Raw genomic sequence first — 15,271 nt, 5'->3', positions numbered from 1 at the left:
GTCATTAGCAACCCTGAATCCATAAAGAAATTCTGCTTCCACTCTGAGGAATCCATGGCCTAAGTCAAATGGGGGGTATATTGATCCTTCTGGACAATTTCACCACGAGGATTAGAAAGGACATGAACCTCTGAGAATGTGGCATTGGCAGGTAAGGCTGAGGGAAAGCTAACTCCTGACAGAACACATGCGACAACCAATGCCCTGTTTAGTCAAAGAGACACTGTGTGTTTCATTACCTCAACACCCTCACGACAGACATTGGTAGGTGCATCATCTTCCAAACAAGGGACTGCAAGGACTAATTGTGCCACAATAGAAGTTAGACTGATCACTAACTAATAATCTTTGTCATCATCTTCATCAGCCTGGCCCAAAAGAGAAATATAGTCAGAGGATGAACATGGCTGAGGAACTCAAAAACACCACAAGAAACATTCTACCTAACACCCCATAGCATCCCAACGAGTCCCAACCTTCAGGTGCCTTGGTGCATGGACTGTGCTGGCTCAGAGTAAGCATTAGTTTTACAATTGTAGAAAATTTATGACGTTGGCAGCTATTGGCCTATTTTGTCCATGCTGTTTGAAAATTAGCTATGCAGGAACAACACAGAGCCACATTGCCTAATCTCGCCTTCTGGCATTTGCCCTTTCTTTGCTCCTTTACTCTGCACAACAGTACAATGTCCATCACATCTTTGGCACTCCTCCAGGCTGACAAAAGTTGGAAAGGTCAACCAACAACTGAATAACTAGGCTTCTGGAACCTTGCCATTTTCCACCTCAATTTACTCCAAGCTCATACGTCTAGTTACAATGTACAGACCCTCTTTGTTGGAGCCAACATCCAAATCGACATTGATTCCTTCAATGAAGATGAGTGCAGTGCTAAAAACCCAGAAGCCATCAGTTCTTCACCAACCTGCCTTGATGGCATAAAACTGCTTGCCATATTTGCCCTTCAATCAAAATCTTTACCTAACATGCATCAAGATGGATCACTTCCCATAACTTAGGAATGATCTCTCAGTGAGAGTAATCATTGATAATTATATTCACCAGAATCTCCAGTCCACCAGCACAACCTGTATATGACTAAACTGTCAGTTTTGAGACATCATTGTCCTCCGTATATTCCTGCCCTCCTGTTCATCTCAGAGACATGGGCATATTACAGTAGACACCTCAGGCCATGGAAGGAATAGCATCAGTGTTTTGAGAAAGCTGCCTCCACAAAGCCTCCAAACCCACAGGCTCAGTAAGCAACATCAACATCAGTAGTTGTTCCTGTGCCAACATCTCCAGCATCAAGGCCTTGATCCTGCTCAACAGCACTGCTGTAAGTGCAATGTTCACGTTGTCTAGTGCCCAACACTGGGCTTCCAAAATATGTACTCTGTTCTGAGCTCATTGGGGAAATAATATCAAGGAGAAAAAAAGAAAAGACTTCAAAGATACACTCATGGACTCCTTGTAAGGTGCTCCATATTCTTTCTGAAATAATATACAACATACACGCCATCAGGTTATTGTCTACCACTGACAAATCGACAAAGCTTTCAATAATTTTATCCAAGGATAGAAGCTCCATCTAGAGGTGCCTGTGAGCAAAAGCAGTTTCTGAGATTTAACCACAATTGATGCAACAAATCTAAAATCTTCATTGTGTGTGATGGACCAGGGAACAACCATAAATTTTCATCTCATATAAATATTATGTGGAACTGAAAGACCAATACCCCTTCATAGTTACCAATCAGGAATCATCTTCACTTTGATGCTGTCTAATTTTTGGGCACACACTCCATAAAGGACTGAGGTCCTTTAACATCTGTCGGACGATGCTGAGGATGTTCTACGAGTCTGTGGTGGCCAGTGCTATCATGTTTGCTGTTGTGTGCTGGGGCAGCAGGCTGAGGGTAGCAGACAACAACAGAATCAACAAACTCATTCGTAAGGCCAGTGATATTGTGGGGATGGAACTGGACTCTCTGACGGTGGTGTCTGAAAAGAGGATGCTGTCCAAGTTGCATGCCATTCTTGGACAATGTCTCCCATCCACTACATAATGTACTGGTTGGGCACAGGAGTACATTCAGCCAGAGACTCATTTCACCGAGATGCAACACAGAGCGTCATAGGAAGTCATTCCTACCCGTGGCCATCAAACTTTACAACTCCTCCCTTAGAGGGTCAGACACCCTGAGCCAATAGGCTGGTCCTGGACTTATTTCCTGGCATAATTTACATATTACTATTTAATTATTTATGGTGCAACTGTAACGAAAACCAATTTCCCCCGGGATCAATAAAGTATGACTATGACTATATTCAGTTAATTTCTTCTTATAAAAATTCAAATCTTCTCACAATTTGCAGCAAATGTTTGAGGATTAATAGATCCCATGACCAGCTCCTATCCTACTGTTACCAGACGCTTGCAGAGACTTCTTGTATGATAAGATGAGCTCATAATCTACCAGTTTATGAGCTTGCATTTTATTGTTTACCTGTGCTGCTTGTTATTGTTTTACTTTATTCTAGCTCAATGCACTACGTAATGATTTCATCTACATAAAAGTATGCAAGACAGGTATTTCACTGTATCTTGGTACCTGTAATGACGACAATAAACCAACACCGACAGCAATACGCACAAAATCCTGGAGGAACTCAGCAGGCCAGGCAGCAACTAGGAAAAGACAGAAACGTCTGCTATACTCTTTTCCTTAGATGCTGCCTGGCCTGCTGAGTTCCTCCAGCATTTTGTGTGTGTTGCTCGGATTTCCAGCATCTGCAGATTTTCTCTTGTTTGTGATTGGGTTACCAATAGCAATATTTACTTTAATCCTAAAAACGTAATTATGGCAGTAAAAATCATTGTTAAACTATTTTTTAAGAGTTTCACATATGTAAATCTATGGATAGATAGCCATAGACCTTGTCCCATGGCAGCATAAAAAAGACTCTAAAGGTAGAGGGTATAGGTTTAAGTGAGAGGGAGGTGGTATAAAGGGGATCTGAGTGGTGAATGAGGAGGTGGTGTAACAGTAACACACCCAAGCAGCATCCGGACAGGAATGTAGGGAATGGAAGTGATGCAGGCAAGTGGGAGAAGTATAGCATGACGATTGGCACAGACACAGACACAATAGGTTGAAAGGCCTATTTCAAAACTGAACAACCCTTGGATTAGACTTTCTTAAACATCATGCTTAATGTGATTTAATAATGCTTTGATAATTTCAAACTTTTATTTCACGTAAGGGAAGGCACAACGATGCAGCAAGTGGTGCTGCCTCCTCACAGTTCTACGACTCGAGTTCAATTCTGACCCTGGGTGCTGCGAATTTGTACATTCCCCCTGTGACTCTGTGGTCTTCTTCTGGGCGTTCCACTTTACTCCTGCACCACAAGACATGTTGGCAGCTTAAATGAGTATTGCAAATGAACCTTCCTTGTAGGTTAAAAAGGATCAAGGTGAAAATAAGCAACACACATCAAAGTTGCTGGTGAACGCAGCAGGCCAGGCAGCATCTCTAGGAAGAGGTGCAGTCGACGTTTCAGGCCGAGACCCTTCGTCAGGACTAACTGAAGGAAGAGTGAGTAAGGGATTTGAAAGTTGGAGGGGGAGAGGGAGATCCAAAATGATAGGAGAAGACAGGAGGGGGAGGGATGGAGCCAAGAGCTGGACAGGTGATTGGCAAAAGGGGATACGAGAAGATCATGGGACAGGAGGTCCAAGAAGAAAGACGGGGGGGGGGGGACCCAGAGGATGGGCAAGAGGTATATTCAGAGGGACAGAGGGAGAAAAAGGAGAGTGAGAGAAAGAATGTGTGCATAAAAATAAGTAACAGATGGGGTACGAGGGGGAGGTGGGGCCTTAGCGGAAGTTAGGGAAGTCGCTGTTCATGCCATCAGGTTGGAGGCTACCCAGAAAATAAATTGCAGGGGCATAGGGAAGATTAAAATGAGGGAAAAAATAGTTGGGTTGGTTTCCATTGGAAATGCCATGGACAAAATGGGCCAAAGACTTCTTTCTGTTTTTGTGATATGTATAAGATAAGAACATAAGCATTAGTACTCATTGCTGTGATTACACTTATGAATCTACCCTGAAAGCACTTTGAAATGTTTTTTCATCAAGAAGGGAATTATATTAATGTTTGTTTTCCTTCTGTGTAGAGAGACCTAGTTGAGGAAAATAACCATCACATTTTCCTTCAGCCTAAGAAGTTCATCAACACTTGTTCAGTCTAGACTCATACAATCATGGATAAATCCAAAATATAATCGGGAATTCTTGGGTTATATTGCTGTTGTTCATTCTTCACACACATTCAGAGTTACTTGCATACACATGGTAGTGTGGTGGTTAGCACAATGCTTTACAGCACCAGTGACCGGATTTCAATTCTCCCCACTGTCTGTAATGAGCTTGTACGTTCTCCCCGTGGCCTCATGGGTTTCCTCCAGATGCTCTGGTTTCCTCACACAGTCCAGTAATGTACCAGTTAGTATGTTAATGGTCATTGTAAATTGTTCTGTGATAAGGCAAGGTTAAATTGGGGGTTGCTGGGCGATGAGGGCTTGTAGGGCCGTAAGGGCCTACTCTGCGTTGTATCTCAATAAATAATTAACAAATAAATAGCATTCTTTGAAACAGTAGCAGAAATTCAATAAGCCAATATGAAGAATTTGACATACCTGGTGTTTGGAAATTTAGAGCAGCCATTTGGGATCCATGTTGCCACAGCAAAATTGGGTCGTAGTTGGAAGATTCAATGCGTTGTCCTTTGGGATAGATTCTGGAAAGTTGCTTACGGTTGTATTCTCGAAACTCTTTGGGTTTTTGCTTGAGGATAGCTTCTGCCTTATTTTCTGCAAATGATCTCATTTCCTTGTAATCAATGACATCCTTCGCTGAAAAAGAACAGATAGCACTTGTGAGAAAGGTTCTTTCTTGGCTCTATCGTTAACAAGGCAAGTGCTTGAGTTACGGGATGAGCAAAACTTGCTGCTTCAGTGGGGATGTAAGGCGACCACTGCCAATGGAAAACAAAATGAAGTGAGGTTGCATTGGCGTGTGTGTGGAGGTGGGATACAGTCAGCTTTACATCTCAGCTGAGACTAAATTCAATGAGATGCACAACTTGGGTAGGAGGCAGAGGAAACATTGATGCTGAAAATTGTGATGTATTACAGAATGAAAGAAAAATACATTGTATCAATTAATTAGTTGAGAATGAAGCTGAAAGAAACCAAGGAATTGATCTTAAATATGCACAGCGACGACTTACAAGGGAAACTGCAGGTTGTATCACAGCAGGAATAGCCTGATGGACAATACATTTCTTGAAAGCTGTGCTAAAAAATTGATTGAAATTCAAATACTAGAAATACTGCAGAGGAGAACTGTGAAGTTGGTCTCCAATGTCATAACTCTGAATGGTAAAAATGAACTAGAGAAGCATAGACTTCTCAACTTAAAAAGAAAGCATTAGGGAAATGACCTTATGAAAGTAGAGAAGATTGTTAATGGTGAAAGAAATGTTAAACTGGAATATGCAATCGACATTTCAGGCCATGATCCTTCATCCTGAGCCCCATACCCCTTCAGTCCAAAACGTCAACTGTTTATTCCATTAATGATGCCTGACTTGCTGAGATCTGTCAACATTTTGTGTGTTTTGCTCAAGATTTCCAGTACCTGCAGAATTGTGTTTAATAACATGGACTATCAAGTCAACCCATGCGAGTAGAACTAAGCAACATTGGTTTAAAATTTGTACAGACTTTGGGAAGCAATTCCTTGCAAGAAAGTGACCATCACGTGGCCTATGATTACAAACAGACTTTGGTAGCAAAATATTCTGCAGCATTGAATGAGCAAATGGATTTAACTATAGAGTGGATGGATGAATAATGTTTTTTCTCATCCATCATTACAGTGATCTTACTTTCATGTAAAGAATGTTCTGTAGAGTGAATATTATACTCCCTTTTCTTCTTTTAGCCATTGTCTGAATCTTATTTTTAAAGATATCAGGAAATAAACTACAAGGGATTTGAACATAAATCCAAGCATCACTATTCCAGTAGTACCCAGTGATCTGTCACCATCATCATTAGTACTCATATAACATACAAATTAAGCAATATTATCATTTCTGTTATGTTGCTACTAGGTTTCAGGGAAATAGCAGGTGAACAGTTTTGATCATTCTATTTCAACACAAAGAGAAAAGTCTTCAAAATAAACTAAGTAGTTAAGTTATTATAAAAATTACCAGTTGGAAAGAAGTCTTTGCACTTTGCTGGTTTGCAGTACACAACTAAGTCAGACAACTCTTTGGCAATCTGTTGTTTCCTCTCCATCTCATTTCGATTCTCCTCCTGTTGAAACAGAACTCATATCAGCATTTGTATTGTTCAGGAGAAAATTACCACTTCATTATTATGTACGTAATGAATTTCACACACAAATCCATTCATCTATAAATCAGGAGCAGAAAGACACTTAATAAGACAATTTCTAGCTCAGCTCTAACTTCTCTCAGTACCCCTCGATCCCTCCAACAGCCCAAATCTATCCATCTCTGATGAAGGGTCTGGGCTGGAAATATCCACTGTTTATTCCCCTCCATAGACATTACCTCACCAGCTGATTTCCTCCAGCATTTTGTTTGTGTTCCTTTGGATTTCCAGCATGTGCAGAATTTTGTGTCTTTCAATCTCAGTCTTGAATAGACTCAAGAATTGCACATTCACAGGCCACAGGTTTTGTTCATTCTGAAGGTCCACAACCATTTCACAAAAAATATTTTTCTTCCTTATTTGGGACTGTGACTGGTGCTTCTGATGATTATATATAATAATCCATATTTCTTTGCAGATAGGAGGCCATTTTAGTTCATCTATCCCAGATCACAGATTAATCCCATTCTCCACCAATTTTTCCTGTGACCTATTCTTCCCAAGTTCCAACTAACCCCTACCACTCACCTGCACAGCATGGGTAATGTACAGTGGCAAATTAACCTACCAACATGGGTCTGTGGTGAAATTAGCTGCACATAGGGAAAACCCAGGTAGTCAGAACAAGGTGCAAATTCCACACATCAGAGATCAAGATTGCACCTGCTGCATGCGGCATCATTCTGCTGCCCATCAACAGCATAGAAAAGCATATCCAGAATATTATTTTAAATTAAATTGCAAAGGTTAATTGAGCACAATTAACAGGATGTGTTGAATCATCTCAGTATGTATAATATCTTCCTTAACTGCAACAATTCTAAGTTTATTCAGACAACTGCTCAACACTTCTAAGACCATGGCACCTGTCAGAATTCTGAATTGGTTTTTATAATAAATTCATATAAAAACACAGCACAAAACAGGCCCTTCAGCCCATCTAGTCTGTGCTGAAACTATTTAAACTCTCTGCTCAACACCAGGACCAGAGACCTCCATATCCCAACCATTCATGCACCTACCCAAGCACATCTTAAACAATGAAATTGAGCTCGCATGCACCACTTGTGCTGGAAGCTCATTCCATGTTCTCATGACCCTTTAAATGAAAAAGATTCCCCTCATGTTCCTCTTTCACCCTTAACCAATGGCCTCTTGTTGTGGCTGCACCCAATCTCAGTGGAAAAAGCTTGCTTGCATTTATCTTTGTAATTTTGTATACATCTATCAAATCTCCTCTCAATCTTCTACGTTCCAAGGAATAAAGTCCTAACCTATTCAATCTTTCCTTATAACTTATCAAAGAGCTTGCCATTCTTCAAATTTCCACATTAAGTTTTTCATCGGGGAGGAGAGAAGGGTAAAAGACTACAATGTCTAAAATGCCCCTTGGTTTGAAATTAGTTTGAAACCAATGCTACAACTGCACTGTTGTGAAGAAGTACTTTGGCTAGGAAATTAGATCAATAGCAAATGCTATGAATTGAAAAGAGTACAGGAAAATACTAACTGAGAAGCTTACACATGGTCACCAGAGGAATTCTTACTTCACAGTGGGCAGAATTTTCTGCTTTTAATTCGGTTGTAACAATTCAACCCAAATGTACTAAATTAATCAATATTATTGATATGAGTTCAAACATAGTCAAAGGATAGGTATTCTTTATTTATAGTTTGCTTTACTTTTAAATAAGCTTTCCGCGGAGGCGTACCTGTACATATATCTTCTGAGAGCACTGTACCACTTCATGGTACCAGGAGAACAAATCTTCCAGTGTTTCAGTAGCAATATCCAGGGCCGGTGCATCCACAGGTACTTTTGGTTGGATAGTGAACACGTAAGTCATCTCATTCATCCCATTTACCTGTTTAACTGTTTTCAAAGTAATTATTATTTCAGATCTTAGAGTGGCTCTGCACATGTGAATTCCAACTGAAACTGACCAGAACAATCTAAATAATTACACATTTTCATTATTGTATATTAGCAGATTGGGCATACGTACCAACAGAACAGTTAGCAAGTTCGACAATCCCTCTGCAAAATACACCTAGGGGATTATCTTCTGTTAGCTGAACAACAAAGTGAAAAATGAAAAAAAATACAGTGATGAGATCTGCAAACTGGACAAAGTTAATTCAAGATCATTATTAGTTTAGAAGTTGTAAGCTCCATGGTCATGATGGCAAAAATAACAGTAATAGAAACAAAACTACAAGAAAAATCCATCTATGGGATTGCATTGATACGTTTAAGTAGAATTGTGCAGTTACATATGTCACGGTCAAGTCTTCGAGTCTATGAGAATATGGAAACCAACATTCAAACAAAATATACCTGGTTGTTTACTTCCTCTTGAATTTCAGCTGCTATTTCTTCCACATAGTTGGCTGGAAAGTATTTTTGTATTTGATCTCCATAGTCCCCTGTCCACCTAAACAAATTATGCAGATAGAATTATTGAGCTGTGCGAACTAAAGCAACATTGTGCCTGGGAAAAGAGAAAGTAATGCAACTGGTTGGGAGGGAACTCCTCTGAGGATTTAGCTAATCCGGATTGTGGTTATATTGCTGGAAATTAAGAGACAACCTAGAGATGGTGATAGATTGAAGAGTCAGTTCTTGACCTTTGTACTCCAATCACTTGAGTGGTATCTGAAAGCACAACATTTTGATTCTGAGGCACGAATTCTGTCAACTAAGCCAAGGGTGAGATTAACAATTATACACTCACTCTGTGGTCACTTTATTAGGTACAGGAGTAGAACCCAGTGTGGTTTGCTGCTGAAGTCCTTCCATTTCAAGGTTCAACATGTGTTCAGAGATGCTCTTCAGCACAGCACTGTTGTGACACATGGTTATTTGAGTTACTGCTGCCTTTCTGTCAGCTTGAACCAGATTAGCCAGTCTCTTCTGACCTCTCATTTACAAGGCTTTCTCGCCCACAGAACTGCCGCTCACTGGATGCCCTTTGTTCCTAGTACCATTCTCTATAAACTCTAGAGACTGTTCTGCGTGAAAATCACCGGAGATCTGCAGTTTCTGAAATACTCGAACTATTCCATATAGCACCAACAATCATTCGTGGCTTAAGTTACTTTAGATCAAATTTCTTTCCTATTCTGATGTTTGGTCTGAACTACACTGAACCTCTTGACCATGTCAATATGCTTTTTATGCATTGAGATGCTGCCACATGATTGGCTAATTAGCTATTTGCATCAACCAGCAGGTGTACTGTTGTACTTAATAAAGTGCCCACTGAGTGTATTTCCCTTCAGTCCGCCCAGAAGCTGCTTTATTTATGAATAAGTAATCTAATTTTAAGGAAAGAGTAAAGTTATAATATTGCTTCTTAGCTGCAGTAAATTGTCAATCCAAATTGATTGCTATCTTTTGCATGAAAAAGAGTTGGGCATGTGACCAAGTGGTTAAAACGTTCGTCTAGTTACCTCAAGGTTGCTAGTTCGAGCCTCAGCTGTGGCAGTGTGTTTGTGCCCTTGAGCAAGGCACTTAATCACACATTGCTCTAGTGTCTGTGCGAGGAGTGGCGACCCACACAGACTTCCAATCTGCGCCTTCTAAGGCATGAAAATGCCAGACGCTGGCCTCTCATGGTCTGAATCAACGTTCCCTCCCTCCCCTGCATGAGAAAGTTCAGCTGAGATTCTATCTAATCTCTTGTCTAGATGTAAAAAGGTCCCATCGCACTACTTTGAATAAAAGCAGGCTAGTAGCTCTGATGTCCTGGCTGAAATATGTATCCCTTACTAAGCATTTTGTGGGAGCTTTCTGTGCATAAATTGGATGCTGCTTTTCCATTTTACACTAGTTTAGAAACCACACCGTTCTGAGATACTATGCTCATGACAATGCTATATGGACAGAAGACAAGGCAAATATCAGGCATGAACTATTTCTAGATTAACAGAAAACATTTTAATGGTAGATGTCAGAATAAGTTGTGACACAAAATAATGAAGCAGAACGCAACATGACTTCAAAAATTCCTAGATCTTCTTCTAAGCTGCAGGCTAGGCACATTGTTTATGAAGAGGCAGTCAGGCCATACAAGACACACACAGACCAGGAGAGGAAGGTAATGTAATACCTATTATAAAGGCAGATGTTGGTCCCGAATGTCCTTGAAGTTGTCAGGGGCATAAAAGCAAAAATGGGAGAAATGAAGAAATTCCATTGAAGGGCTTGAGTGGAGTGCAATGGGCAGTCACTGCTTCATTGAATGCTTAGTGTACACACACACACACACACACACACACACACACGCACACACACAACAATGGGATGTCATACCCACTGCAGTTGAAGGGGAAATACTTGCTGGAGAATGCAGGAAACCCAGGAAAGAAGGATGGAAACTTGGCGACACTATAGGCTGCAGATGCTGAAATGTGGAGGAACAACGAACAACTGGAGGAGCTCGGTGGGTGGAAAGGAATTGCCAATATTTCAGATTGAAACCCTGCATCGGTTTAGGAATTTGATGATGGCATATAGCTGTAAATTTCAGGGATGCTGGCCAAGGGAGATGTTGTCCAGAGGGAATGAGGTACGTGCAGCTCGGGGATTCGTCAAAGATCTGTGGAGGTGAAGAGCCATGGTTATCAATGCAAAGTTGTTCAAAGCTGATCAGCAGTGCCAAAAAACATCTAAAGATCACACTGGAACACTGAAGCTCTACAGACTTTGTCTTTGAATATATGCTACATGTTACCACCGTCAGGATGCCCTTGGACAGTAATATGAACCTCCTACATCTTCTTCTTGCTAACTCACTAAATGAATTTCTTGTCACTGTGTCTGCTTTCCGAATCAGTCCTTAGTTTCACTATTCAAATGAAGAGGAAAAACCCTGATAAATTACCAGTTTATTTACTAGTTGCAAAACAAGAATCCTTACCATCCTTGGTCGTGCTTTTTGACATTGAAGATGATGGCACCTCTAGGAAAAGAAAGTTCATCTGGTTGTTGAGCTTGATAATCGTACAGAGCTTTCACTGAACCCTAAGGATAAAGAAACACATGGTTAAAGTCTTTAGAGACTGAATCACATTGAAGAGGACTTGTATTTATAGTTACCATACAAGGCATCTAAACAAATAATTTTATTACTTATGAGTCAATGAAGGAAGCCTTTGAATAGGTCTTATATCATTAGGATTAAGGAAATTTTGGAAGAAAGAAGTTTATAAGATTGGATACATATTAAGATCAAAGTAAATTTATTGCTAATATTGAAAGGAGAAAAATTGTATATTTAATTTTATGTAAACTGCACACTCCACCTTTCTCCTATCACCCTACATAAACCATCAACTCATATCAGCAAACTCGAATTTCATTGGCAAGTGAATATATTTGCGAGTAAGACATTTTCCTGCGTTAAAATTGCTTTTAGCGTTTTTCTTTTGATCTTAGTGCATAGCATTGAAGGTACTTTCCTCCCACTGGCAATGTCTTTTCATACTTTAATCTTTTTAATCAGCCATGAATTTGCATATTAGCATGAACAAAGTTGGTAAAGAGAGAATCAAAGTTCAAAACTATTTGCAAACCTTTAATCTACATTCCTAATTATTCAAGATCAAATGCCACAGTATGTATCTAATAAACCACCTAGAATTTTGCGTTCTAGGAAATAGCTTAGACATGAGGCTGGCCTCTGTGCTGACAAAAATTCAGTTGCTTCAAAAGTCCTCAATTGTTCAATTACAATCCCTTCCCTACTCCTTCAACAGCCCAAGCAGAAAGAGATCACGAGTCTCAATGCTTCCATTTTCCTTATTGTGAGGTAATGAGTTCCTGCATTCTTAAGACAAGAGAACGAAACTAAGGTACCAGCTGTAAGGCCCATGTCTAAACGGTGGAAAGGATGAAAATATTCATTGGAGTCCAAATTACAGTTTCCACCTTTGTTACTTCTAGTCTTGACTATTTCATAACACTCCTGACCATCCTCCATAGTCTATTCTTTGTAAAATAAGCCTGCTGTTTATTTTCCCTTTTCACCCATGCCTCAAGGATTCCCTGAGCAACACTATGAATTTAGGAAAGGTGTTTTTTTTATGTTTGCTTTCTTATGTTTGTTTTCAAATTTAATCACTCTCCTATTTGCAGTGGTGTCAACTGGTCAACACCCTGTACATTGGGTGGAATTCCCTTCCTATACTTCTGTTTTATTGGCTTGTCATAAGATCATCTTTAAAACTGTTTCAAAAAGCTGTTAGTAATCTTCTCTCATATAACCTAATGAGGCTTACAGCTCCTGGGGACCCCTCAGATGTGTTTGCTGTATTAAAAATGCTAAATAAATTTAAATTATTGTTGTCCATCATGCATACCAGTCTCAATCATCTACAAGTGTCGTAGAATTATAGAAAAATATAGCACATTAACATGCCCTTCGGGCCATCTAGTCTATGGCGAACTATTCATCTACCTAGTCCTATTGACCTGCACTTGGACCCTAGACCTCCACACCCCCCCCCCATCCACGTACCCATCCAACTTTCTCTTAAATGTGAAATCGAAATCACAGTCACCACTTCCTTTCTTTCTTTTTTTTTCAATCTTTTTATTAATTTTAGAATATATAGACAAAACATAGCAATGATACAAATAATAGGAGATAAATTGTTACACTTACAAACAGTAATCATAAAATCCAATATTGAAATTTGACAAAGCTCCCGATCATATAAAACTAACAACGGATAATACAAATCAAAACAAACTAAAAAAAAACCATGAAAAAGAAAAAAAAAACCAAAACCAAAAAAAAAAAATCCCATCCCAAAAGAAAGACAAAATTAATCAACTAAACTAAAAGACTTGGGCAAATCTAAGAACTTAAAAATGAAACAGAAGAAAACCTTATTCCCCTCCAACATTAATACAGAGAAATACAATAAGTTTGGAAATAAAGATATTACATTAAGTGAAAATGCTGAATGAATGGCCTCCAAGTTTTTTCAAACTTGATGGAAGGGTCATAAAATGCACTACTTCTAATTTTCTCCAAATTCAAACACAGCATAGTTTGTGAAAACCAATGAAATACCTTAGGAGGGTTAATCTCTTTCCAATTCAACAAAATAGACCTTCTAGCCATTAAAGTAAGAAATGCAATCATCCTTCGTGATGAAGAGCTTAAATTATTTAAATCTATCATTGGTAGTCCAAAAATAGCAGTAATTGGATGCGGTTGTAAGTCTATATTTAAAACCGTTGAAATAATATCAAAAATATCTTTCCAATATTTCTGCAACAGGGGACATGACCAAAACATGCTGGTTAGAGAAGCTATCTCGAAATGACATCTGTCACATATTGGATTAATATAAGAGTAATAGCGAGATAGTTTATCTTTGGACATATGAGCCCTACCACTTCCTCTGCCTACTTGATTCACACTCTCACCACCCTCTGAGTGAAGAAGTTCCCCTTCATGTTTCCCTTAAACATTTCACCTTTCATTCTCAACCCATGACCTTTGGTTGTAGTCTCACACGATCTCACTCACTACAACGGTCGGCTGGTGGCACAGTGAGATCAGCCGCGGGCTCGAGAACAGAGGTTCCCCAGTTCAGTCCGGTGGCAGATCGCTCCCGAGCGCGCTCTCCATCCGTGCTGGGTTGATGTCGAGCTCGCAACTCAACCTCGTTAAAAAAAAACACTGCCACCTCCAGTTTAAATTCCCACACGGAATATTGTGGAGGATCAAATACCCAAACCGAAACCTTAGTGGAAAAAGCCTACCTGCATTTTCCCTATCTATATGTCTCATAATTTTGTATTTCTCTATCAAATCTCTCCTCAGTATCCTATGCTCTAAGGAATAAAGTCTTAACCTATTGAACCCTCCCTATAACTCAAGTCTTCAAGTTCTGGCAAAACCCTTGTAAGTTTTCTCTGCACTCTGTCAAGCTTACTTTAATCTTTCCTGTAGGTAGGTGACTAGAACTGCACACAATACTTCAAATCAGGCCTCACCGACATCTTGTACAACTTCAACACAATATTCCAACCCCTGTACTTAATACATTGATTTATAAAGGCCAATGTGCCAAAAGATCTCTTTACGAACCTATCTGCTGTACCTATGACATCACTTTCAAGGAATTATGGATCTGTATTCCCAAATCCTTCAGTTCTACCACACTTGTCAGTGCTCTATCGATCACTGTATAAATCCTACCCTGTTTGGTCCTCTCAAAAGTGCAACACCTCACATTTACCTGCAATAAATGTCATCTGCCATTTTTTAGAACCCACTGCAATCTTTGATAGCCCTCTGCGCTGTCCACTACATGCCCAATCTTAGGGTTATCTGCAAATTTGCGGATCCAGTTTACTACATTACAGACATCCCACCTCTCCTGGAAGTTCCAGGAGTCTCCCGCATATTAATAGTGGCTCCCTGATGCCCGCAAATTATATACAATATCACGGAAATCAATTTTTTTGAGAGCGAGTGAGCAAAAGCAAGAAAGAGCGCGAGAGAGAAAGCAAGCGAGAGAGCAAGAGAAAAAACAAAAGCGCGCGAGTGACCACGAGAGCGAGCGTGCGAGCGAGACAGAAAGCGAGAGTGCGCCATGGCAGAGTGTTCCAAAAAAAAAAGAAAATATAAAACATACATCATCCCAGACTACACTAAAGTGGATCCCTGCCTAATAGGGGTCAAAAATAATGACAGTGTTGCTCGCTGCACTGTTTGCAACAGTGACTTTTCTATTGCCCATGGTGGGTTAAGACTGTAAAGGACGTGTTG

The 15,271-nt window shown here is 39.9% G+C and overlaps 1 protein-coding gene across 1 annotated transcript in view; it reads right to left on the bottom strand.

The window, feature by feature from the left end:
• The window catches only part of plcg2 (phospholipase C, gamma 2), a 217,113-nt gene that overhangs the window by 11,680 nt on the left and 190,162 nt on the right, over positions 1–15,271 (bottom strand). Inside the window, exons 21-26 of the mRNA XM_063067131.1 lie at positions 11,402–11,505; positions 8,818–8,914; positions 8,486–8,552; positions 8,192–8,352; positions 6,293–6,398; positions 4,710–4,925 (exon numbers count right to left, since the gene is read on the bottom strand). Coding sequence (XP_062923201.1) covers positions 4,710–4,925; positions 6,293–6,398; positions 8,192–8,352; positions 8,486–8,552; positions 8,818–8,914; positions 11,402–11,505 — 751 coding nt within the window. The remainder of the gene's footprint in view (positions 1–4,709; positions 4,926–6,292; positions 6,399–8,191; positions 8,353–8,485; positions 8,553–8,817; positions 8,915–11,401; positions 11,506–15,271) is intronic.

Source organism: Mobula hypostoma, chromosome 14 (assembly GCF_963921235.1).
Source record: "Mobula hypostoma chromosome 14, sMobHyp1.1, whole genome shotgun sequence".
In the NCBI taxonomy this organism is placed as follows: Eukaryota; Metazoa; Chordata; class Chondrichthyes; order Myliobatiformes; family Myliobatidae; genus Mobula; species Mobula hypostoma.
The sequence above is the reverse complement of the archived record's forward strand: the minus strand, read 5'-3'. Positions and strand labels throughout refer to the sequence as shown.